Consider the following 10791-nt stretch of genomic DNA (forward strand, 5'->3'; position numbering starts at 1 on the left):
ACCATTTATCAGGAGTAAGGGCTCGGCATGGGGTCTGGGCAAGGATTTTGGAAAAGTTCAGGTTTGAAAATTTGAGAGTGAACTCTGCCAAGTGGACTTTAATAGGAGTTCATGTAATAATTGGCCTGAGAGTTTTAACCAAAAAAGTAGATGCTTTGAAGTGCTGAAAACAAAAAGAAAATTTCATGGCAGTTTTATGAGCTCACATGATCACCAGCAGATGATAAATGACAAATAGGTCTAAAGCCTTCAGCAGCCCGGCAAAGTCCTGAATTTTGCAAACAATTGAAAGTTCAGCCCAGCAGCCTGAACAATTTAAAGTGTCAAGTCATAGACACTTCTGATGAGTTAAGAGGCCGAAGCTGATCCAAATCTGAGATTGTTGGGGCTGGAAGGGATCTTCAGAGTCTTCTAAGCCAATTCATGTTGGATGTGGGGAAACAGACCTAGAATTCCCAAGGGCCCCTGGGATCCAGATCTGCTGCTTGTCTATTCCGTGTATCTCCCATGTCACCTGCCATTCTTCTCCATAGTCCAACTTCCCAAGGCCCCGCCACTTCCGACCTTCCCTCTACACACACCTGCCCTGCTTGGCAAGGGACATGGGTGGGAGTTGATAAGACTGCACACCCCTTGGAATCTTGGGGGGGGGGGGCTTTGATGCCCCTTGAACAGAGTAGTTCCCTAAAAATTTGAGGAGGGGACTCGATACCCATTAACAAGATACTTCCCTTTGAGCTAAGGAAGGGCTTCTTCATCCTCTGTTTTTCCCCCTTGATTCCCCCCCCCCCAGACATGACAGAGCACTGAACTAAAAATGTTTGTAGTCCAAAATCAAGAGCACACCCAGGTCTAGCATGAGAAGGACAAAGAACCACAATTTTGGGTGGTTTGTGCTGACTTCGTATCCAAATGGCAGCATCCAGATGCTGTTCAAGACATATCAGCAAATACTACTGAGGCCTCCTCCGTACAGACTATTCCCAGAGCACTCTGTGCTTACTTCCTGGTTAGTGCTTAACATGTTGTTCTATAATTATTTGCTTATGTTTCTGAGTATTGTGCCAGCCTAAGGAACCCATTCCAACTCCAGTGCCAGGCCACAGAAAGCCCTCAAAAGAGGTGGTTTGTGCTGGGCTAGTCTGCAAGGGATATGAGATTAGAACTGCCCCCCCCTTCAAGTTTCAAAGTGTAGATGGGATAACATAAGCCCATCAAAATTTAAACAATAAATACAAAATTAAATACAAGTTCAGGCTTATAATAGAGGTTTCTGATTAATTGCCTATATATTATCCACACAGAGTTTTTTAAATGTTCCATGGAGCCCTGGATTGAATAGAGATGCTCTAATGGATGGAAGGCATGATGGCACTTAGGTCAAAAGGTTCTGGACCAGCCATTCCCGAAGTGCGCACACATGCATACATACACCCAGGCACAGGGTCTTTTCGTTGCTGGGTGTTTTTTTTGTGTGTTTTTTTTTACCTCCTTAATTATTTAAGGTTTCATTCATCCCTCGGGTATTTATTGGGTGCCTACTCTATGCTAGGCACAGAGGACACACCAATGAAAAAAGGCAAAAAGTCCTGCCTCCATGGAGCGTACATTCCAGCAGGAATATTCCATTAAGCTTTCTTTGGGGGAAATGTTTGCATTACATGACAAAGAGGCACTGGTCCCAAAAGTACCCAAGAGAGATCACAGGAGTTCCAGGAAGATGCAGTGAAAGAGGCCGGGGTTACTCATAGAGCAGAAGGGCCTTTCAGAGGAAATAGGCAGACACTGGATCTGAGGAAGAGCAACATGGGGACAGGCAGAGAGGCCTGGGGAGAGCGGGGCCCATGGGCAGCATGTTCGGACGCAGGTGAGGAAGCCCGCTGAGAGAGGTGGGTGGGCAGGAGGGGCGGTGACCGACCGGGCCAGCTCAGGTAGCGGGGGCAGGTAGCACTCTGTCCCAGGCACTCCACCCGTGAAGAAGGTAGCGAAGAATCTCGAATCGTCATCGAGTGAACTAAGTGGAGCACAGGATTCCAACATGTGCCATGCCTTTTGGAGGATCATTAAAAGTATAAAGTGTTGTGAGCCTCAGGGCAATCCCTCCAGCACAGTTCAGCTCGAGTTGTTCAGGGCTGTTCTGTGGGTCTCTACCATGGGTCCTGCATGTAGGGCAGGGAAAATTGCTGCTTCTGATCACTCATCAGTCAACCAGCTTCAGGGTGGAGGGCGAGGGGACAGCTGCATCCTTGCAGGGTGTCACCTGGTGATCTGCTGCCCTCGGCCCCACGGCCCACAGCTTAACATCATCCGTCTCCCCCACAGCCTGCCTTCAAGGGCCTCACCTTCACCGACCTGCCTTTGTGCTTACAACTGAACATCATGCAGAGGCTGAGCGACGGGCGGGACCTGGTCAGCCTGGGCCAGGTGGCCCCTGACCTGCACGTGCTCAGCGAGGACCGTCTGCTGTGGAAGAAGCTCTGCCAATACCACTTCTCTGAGCGGCAGGTCAGGGGGCCCGCGGGCAGGCCTGCCTTCTCTCCCTTCTCTGTCTCCCCCCGCCCCAGATGTCCTTGGCATTATTCTCACACTTGAGGCATGGGTGCCCACCCTCCAGGGCTTCTCCGCCGACTGGAAGGCAGCAGTACAGGGAGTTCCTAAATCATGTACGTGAAGGTTTCCCTTAAGATGATTTTGATGAGGGAAAAAAAAACTTACATTTTTTAAAAATGTTTATTTATTTTTGAGAGAGAGACAGCAAGCAAGCCGAGGAGGGGCAGAGAGAGAGGGAGACACAGAATCCGAAACAAGCTCCAGGCTCTAAGCTGTCAGCACAGAGCCCAACGTGGGGCTCAAACCCACAAACCACGAGATCATAACTTGAACTGAAGCCAGATGCTGAACCTACTGAGCCACTCAGGCGCCCCCAACTTACATTCTTAACCTATATGCACACTTTACAATTTGCTTTAAAAAGTTCATAAAGTGGGGCGCCTGGGTGATGCAGTCAGTTAAGTGTCCTACTCTTGATTTGGGCTCATGTCCTGATCTCACAGTTTGTGGGATCGAGCTCGGCCCCAGGCTCTGTACTGGTGGCAAGGAGCCTGCTTAGGATTCTCTCTCTCCCTCTCTCTCTCTGCCCCTCCTCTGCATTCATTCTCTCTCTCTCTTAAAAATAAATATTTTTTAAAGTTCATAAAGTGGCATCAATCCTCCTTTTCTATAACAAAGTAACTTACAAAAGTAACTTATTTTCATGATATTTTATAGCTAATGTACTTTTTACAGATATTATTTCATTTCAGTCTAAGGATCCAGGGTGGAGTAGGTATCATTATGTTCACTTTAAACAGATGAGGGGACTCGGACCCAGGTGGCTAAGTGACCTGTCCAAACTAGGGGAATGGCTCTCGAGGTGAGGAAACCGGCCTTGCATTTGAATTTGAACAAGGGCCTTCTGACACCAGAGGAGGCCTGTTTCGCCTCCTCATTTTGCCTCAGATTATTTTTTTCCCAACTTCTTTATATAGAAGTGCGAGTTCAACAAGTTCTGTTCATGAAGCCACTAATATTTAGATCTAAAATAGAGCCACTGTGCCAAGCAGTCACTGGATCTCCCTGGAAATAATCACTCAAGTGTACAGTGAAGAAAAGACTGAAGGTGTTTATGGAAATCACCTAAACTTTAAAGGACCATCCAAATATAATTGAGTAGAGGTCACTAGTAACATGTCACCATCCACCTGTTTCTTTTAAAGACTGGTAACATTTAACTGGGTAGAACTCAGAAGGTCCCTCTTTATATCTTGGCTTTTTTTTTTCCCCGGCAATTGCAGGACACAGATGAAAGAGGAAGGAGGGCGGGAACTGAACTTTTTCAGAACCACAAAACCACAAGCCATCTTCCTGATGAACTCTCCTGCAACTATCTGTATTTGTTTGCAATTTAGATCCGCAAGCGATTAATTTTGTCGGACAAAGGACAGCTGGATTGGAAGAAGATGTATTTTAAACTCGTGCGATGTTACCCACGGAAAGAGCAGTACGGAGATACCCTTCAGCTTTGCAGACACTGTCACATTCTCTCCTGGAAGGTATGTGTCTCCCGTGGCTGCCACAGAACCCCCCACCCCCTACCCCGCCAGCCCAGCCCCTAGGAGCCAGCAACACTGCCCGCGCCTTTTTTGTTCCTTTCCTGCTCTTCACTTCCGCAGCCCTCAGCTGAAGGTTTAGGGAAACTGAGTCAGTGCCCGGGGAGAAAAACTTTCAAAGACCTTCATTTCCTCTACCTCCTTACATATATATTTTATTTTTACATATGTATATTTATATATTTTTTTCTGTGCATCCCACCCACCTGCAAATTCTCCTGTCTTTTTGTGCACAGGCGTGCGTGTGTGCACACACACACACACACACACACACAGCTCTTTAGTTTTTGCATGACTTACAGCATTCTTGACAGAGGAATGTTGCTTTGAGGTTTGGCAATGACTCACGGTGCTAACAAGCCAGCGAGATGCTTCGGGGAACTTAAACCTAACCTTGATGTTCCTTTCCAGGGCACTGACCACCCGTGTACAGCCAATAACCCAGAGAGCTGCTCCGTCTCCCTTTCACCCCAGGACTTTATCAACTTGTTCAAGTTCTAAATCCCAGCACGTGACTTCAGACGGGTTCCCCGGCTGATCGGATTCTTGGGAATACGGAGTTTGGACACTTCGTTTGTAAATAGTGTACATTTGAAATGCTGGCTCAAAACTTCTGAGATAAGTCACTGAGAGGATGTTGGAGAGATGGAGTTGCTGGCTGGGGATTTAAGACTATGGACTTCTCATTAGGATTGGTATGGAAAAGCAGAAAGACTGTAAATAAACTTTTTCCCTAACTATTTGCCGGCAAGACTATAAGGGCAGGAATTCAGTTTCATCGGTGAAAATGGAATTCCCCTGACGTTCATTAAAATGCCTTTGTAGTTCCCTAGGGATGTGGAAGAAAAGGGCAGAACTCGAATACAAGATAGAACACTCTCTGTTTACAATGTGAAAATTTGCTTAAAGAAAGGAAGCGAAGAAGAAAACTTCATTACATATGAAAAGTCCCTGCGCTTTGGTTTTGATTTTTGGGGGTTTGTTTTAAAAAGGCAAAGGAAGCACCACCCATCTTAAACCTTGTGGGCATAGGGCCTTATCTTGCGAATATATCACACAATAGTCTACCTCGGAAAGTATGCAATGCCCTCTCTGACAAAGTGCATTGTCCAGTAGGCAGTGTCTGTTTTTCTTGGTTTTTCATCACGTGAAAGTGGCTTAAATAGGAAAGGGATACTGGCAGCAGTCCTCATCATGTTTCAGACACTTCCTTTTTAGGCAAATAAGCACTTCTACGGAGTTGCCTCTTTTCTAGAACAGCCCCACAGCGCCCTTGCCTTTCTCTCTTCCGTGTTATAGCTCATTCAGGGCAATGCAAGACCAATTAAAAACAGTCCCAGAGGAAGTCCTACCGCAGAAAAGATAGAATTAGTCACCCAATAGCTGTGAAGACTTTCTTATTCCTGTTTAACTTCTTGGCTTGTCTGGGCTTCCTGGAATATCTTCATGGATAAGCATTATCTGTGGACTGGTCGGAGCCAGAGTGCTGATAAAAGCTTGTAAAACAGGTTTTACATATCAGTTAAATGTGTTTCCAGCCACTGTTCCTTATGACAGAGGATGAGTGGAGGGGCTTTGTTTTCTTTTCATCCAATATCAAAATTCAGTCGACCTAAGCTAGCACTTCTTTCGAGGATGACAAGATAAAGCCTGGAGTTCCAATCACAGGGAAAAGAAGTACTGTGAGTTCATCCTACACTTGCTCCATACCCCTGGGGATCTTTCGAGGCAAATATCAGCAGGTAGCTGTGTCGAAGAAAGGAAATCTCAGGACTTAATGAGTTCATTGTCAAATATTCCTGGGATGGGGTAGGGGCTGTTTTGTTTGGTTTTTTGTTTTTTTACTTTTTATAGAACTTCGCTTTTCTACAACAATGTATATATTCTGGCAGTTGTATTTGCTTCGTGCTTTTTTTTTTCTTATGCAAATAAAGTTGCCACTCTGCATGCCCTTGGCAAATAGGTGAAGCAGAAATAGGAAACTTGCTCACATTCACGTTGAAGAACAGGATATCCTTAGGGGTTGAACCTTAAGGTGACCAGATGAGGGGAGAGAGGGTTAAGCATGTACAGAAACAAGGCAAGGGACCAGCTGGTGATGCGGAGTCCCTTCAGGCCCTTCCATCAGTGCACAGCCCGAGACTCAGCATTCTGAAGAGAAGTCAACTATTAGTGCCCCTCACTTTGCAGTGCCTGTGTCTACACCCCAGAGTGTCTCCACATTTGTTTTCTTTATCACCCCCAGCAGAAGAAAAAATTAAGTTGATTTTCAGTTCTCTCCATGGCAACAAATTAACTATCAAAGAATACGATCTTGTTGGGTAAGGCTGAGCTTTAAGAACCCCTGTATTACCTGATAAGATTTTTGCTTCCCCTTCCCCCCCTCCCCCGCCCCGAGTAAGAGCCACATGGAGAATACAGGGCCTAAGTGGGGGAATAAAAAGCTAGCACTTCCATAATTCAGAACTGCCCTCAAATGACTCCGTTCCCTTAAAGATGTGGGCGGAGCTGGGTTAATTGTTGCTCTGGGATCTCTGGAACCTTTGGCTCTGACACTGTTAGGGTTAGGCGTTCATGGCCTTCCACATCTGCCCATCAACTCATGACCTCTGCCCCTCCATGCTGATCGGGGAGGTGGAAACTCCTGGGTACCCTCAGGTTTGCAGTCCCAGAAATGTTGCCCGCTTTCGACTGTCAACAGAAAACTGGCAAACCACTCTCATCTGGACTTTGTGCGATGCCCACAATTGCACATCATACCCCGGGCAGCGAGGCGCATCTGTACAGGATGACTGCTACCGCCAGTGGTGGGGTTATGGTTTTCTGAGATGTCCACCTGGATGGTGCCTCTGCGCTCTCCCCATCTCTTGGCATTTTCAGAGGCGGCATGCAACAGAGTCAAGGAAAATTTTTAAGGAAGAAAGAGAAGAAACCAACACTCTTGGTTCCTTTCATTGGCAGAGGAGAGTAAGGAAGGAAATGGCAGGTGGAGAGGGACGGGGGAAGGAATAGAAATGGCCTATCTTGGATGCTGTGATTTGTATGAAGGTGATGGAGAAGGACATAGTGGGTGCAGGGCATCTGACTGCCGCCACATGCCAGCTGTTGAGCATGGTCAGAGCCTCACATGTAAGTAAGGTGAGTGAAAAGGAAAATACTTGTTCCCTGGGTACTAATCATCTATAGCATTTCTATTGGCAAACCCTCCGGGGACAACCTCACCTAAAAAAACAAAAACAAAACCTAAGAATCCCTGTCTCCAAACTCCTGGTCTAAAGGCCAGAGGGACAGGACAATGGAAATTGCTGGAAGAAATAGCCCTCCTCTCTTCGCTGTACCTACCTACCCCTGCCCCCAACCCTGTAATGTAGAATTTGAAGTTGATGTCAACTATGAAGTTACATGGACTTCCAGAGAAGGGAGGCGTGTGTCCAGGGCAGTGTGAGCAAGTCCACAGGGGTGTTCTGTGTATGATGAGCTGGTCCAACATAAAGATGGAGGAGCAAAGAGCCTCGAGTCTCTTAAGAGTAAGGCACAACATTTGGAGAAAGAAGTGAACACTCACTTCATAGCAAGATCCAGAAAAAGGTCTAATGACATCTTAAACCGGGTTGCATTATTAATACTGTTCCTCTGTGGAGATGGATCAGTAGCGTGGGAGGGTGAGTGGCAGAAACTACAAAGTGAAAAACATCTCCAGGGCATTGGGTGTTAGATGACATTTGTTCAGGGATGATCAATTTTATACTGAAGTGGCCGGGAGGAGATATTTGAGATGGGCTGGGTGGACATTGCAAAACACTTAGCCAGAGTGGGCCTTCCTTGGGGATGGTGACTTGGTAACAAGTTGTGTACTGTGTTACCACCAGGATTCTCTGTGGATTCAAAAACTGTTTTCTCATTAGGAGCCTGGAATTAACAGAGGCTCCCTTTTTCTGTTGTTTTCTATGTGGGAGAAGGGAGGGGGCTTAGAATATCATTTGTCAAGCAAGTGGTGTGATTCACAAGGTCAATCATTTCAAGACAGTGTATCATTTGTAGCACTCAATACAATGTTTATCATAAAATATGCACCTGAGTTTATATTTTTCTGCCAGGCTATAGGGCAATAATGTTCTGCTTATGCACTCTATTTTATGTGTGAATTTTTTTAAACTGTAATTTTATGTGTGAATTTTTTTTAACTAAACTATATCAAACATATTCTATGTGGACCTCTGGGTGGGGGGGGGGGTGCTTATTTTATTTTTTTTATCTGTTTCCAACTATCTGAGTCTGTGAACCATCCTTCTGACTGGATGCTGGCCTAAAATCCTATTAGTGTTTAAACAGACCTCAGAAACACCCTGAACCTCTAGACAAATGCAAAGGCATGGCTCTTTGATATATCATGGGCTCTCGAAGTCTTCAGTAAACAAGATCGTAACTCCTTAAAACTCCACTTTCTGTAGATGCTTTCTTCTCGGGTTTTGTTTGTTTGCTTGTTTGTTTTTAAGGAGAGTAAACCTCTCTCTGGTTTTCCAAAGGAAGCAAACTCCTATCCCAGACTTTAGTGCTAGAAGGGAAATTAAGGAGGGTGGAGTCTGGCATTCCCTCTGCCTTTCAGCATGGGTCCACAATATTCAGGGGACAAGTCTGAGCCCATCTGGTACTCAGCAGTAGACCTGAGTAATAAACCTGGGACTTTCTGAGGACTTTACTTTGTGCCCCTACCCAGCATCTTTTGCTATGTCTGGAGACAAACGATACCTGATCTGAATCTTCTCAACACCTTCACTGTGGAAGGCAAGCGTGAGAGTCCAGTGTTAGACGTCTGGCCATTATCTTTTCCAAATATTTTAAGCCCCTGGCTCTCTATGGAGAAATTAACTTTCTCCCTAGAGCCACTTAACATTTTTACAAACCTCTGCCTCTACTGTGAGGACAGCATTCTAGTGAGTACAACCTGCTCGCCATAAAGTAAGCAGCATGTTCTGACAAATTCACTTTCCCCCTGGGTACTTGCATTTTAATTCCCAAAGTGGCCCTTAGGACAGATAATGGCTGAGCAGCCAACTTGCTTTCTAGAAACTGAGGTTCTGAACCAAGCTTGGGAACCAAGCAGATATTTCCTCTCCTCTGAGACTAAGAGGTACATTTAATCCATCTTCATCTCCCCATCTTCCGGCACCTGGCATGAGATCGAGTGAGCTTATGTCCCAGTGAGGACCCTCCCATTCTCTGCTAAACCTCATCTTCACTAAGTAAAAAGTAATTATTCCAAGAGACAACAAGGAGCAAGGGACCACAGATATTTCTGACTTAGTCTGCTGGACATTTTTCCAAGTGTCCCTGAACTCAGCAAACAAAGCTTCCTGAGAAATCTCTCAAAACTCAGGTCCTGCTCCATTTGTCCAAAAATGGATAGCTGCTCCAAATCTCTGAACTTCTTAAAACTCCATCTGCTACAACATAACTTCTGCAGTTGGAACATGACTTTTTCTGTCTTTGAGTATAGCAATGTTTGTTTAATTAACGATGTACAAGTCTGTTAAACAGAAGGCTCCAAGTCCTGTTCTATGCTTGAGATCTCTTGGCACCATCCTTATTCTACCAAGTGCCAATAACCCTGGCTAAAGGGGGTGTATATCCAAGTCCATGTCCTAAGTCTAGAAGCTTTACTCCTTTTAATAAAAAAAATACTATAGGGGGTTGAACATTGTAACTAAAAGCATAAGGTTGGACTAACTACATACAAAGATGTTTATTTAATATTGTGTGAGCTAAGCACTCCTGTATAAATTATTTGCACACTTTTCTTGCATGATGAATTGATTTTTTTATAGTTGTTTGTACCAGACGGTGGCATATTTTTGTAAAGATTTTTTGACACTGAATTGCAATAAATGTTTTTCCAACAACACACTGGTGCATTTCGGTGCGTGCCAATTCAAGTTGGCTTTCTGAGCACGCGGAGTATGTTTATCTCTTGCCTCCTGAGGCTTATACGCCTTGTCCCAGAAACTTGTTATCATTGTTATAAAATTTCTAGGGATATGTAGAAAAATAACCTCGCTGCTGAGTACCAACCTCAGTCAATAATGCAGCATTATGCTTAAATGGGATATCTCCACTTACTAATGTATAATAGAATGATTAGGGACTAGTGAGCTGTGAAATCAGTATCAATTTATTCATCAATATATATTGAACAGCTACAATACACTGGGCCCTGTGCAAGGCACCGGGAATAGGATGGTGAACAAGACAGACAGAGTCCCTGCCTTCATGGAATTTAGATTCTAACGGGAAAAACAAAGACAAACACACACAAGGCAAGTAGGAAAATATTTAATTCATAATAAGTGCTATGAAGAGAATAAACAAGGGGCTGAGATGCCGAATGACAAGGGGACCTGCTTAGGACAGGCTGCATGGGGGCGGGGAGAGGGGTCCTCTCCAACAAGAGATATTGAAGCTGAGGCCTAGAATGTGAGAAAGAGCCATCTACAGAAAAGTGAGGTCATGAGCACTTCGGAAAGAGGGACTGGCTTGTGCAGGGTTCAGATCATGGTCCTGCCACTTACCTGCAGTGTGACCTTGCTCACCTCGACTCCTCTAGGTCTCAATGTCCTAGACTCCAAAACGGTGAAAATAAATCTAT

At 45.1% G+C, this 10791-nt stretch overlaps 1 protein-coding gene across 1 annotated transcript in view; it reads left to right on the forward strand.

The window, feature by feature from the left end:
• Window positions 1-10050, forward strand: part of FBXO32 (F-box protein 32) — a 36412-nt gene extending 26362 nt beyond the window's left edge. Inside the window, exons 7-9 of the mRNA XM_039232006.1 lie at window positions 2323-2505; window positions 3948-4091; window positions 4560-10050. Of these exons, the coding sequence (XP_039087937.1) occupies window positions 2323-2505; window positions 3948-4091; window positions 4560-4649 (417 nt within the window). The 3' untranslated portion in view covers window positions 4650-10050. The remainder of the gene's footprint in view (window positions 1-2322; window positions 2506-3947; window positions 4092-4559) is intronic.
• Window positions 10051-10791: the final 741 nt, after the last annotated feature.

This window comes from Hyaena hyaena, unplaced genomic scaffold, assembly GCF_003009895.1.
Source record: "Hyaena hyaena isolate Hyena2069 unplaced genomic scaffold, ASM300989v1 scaffold_62, whole genome shotgun sequence".
In the NCBI taxonomy this organism is placed as follows: domain Eukaryota; kingdom Metazoa; phylum Chordata; class Mammalia; order Carnivora; family Hyaenidae; genus Hyaena; species Hyaena hyaena.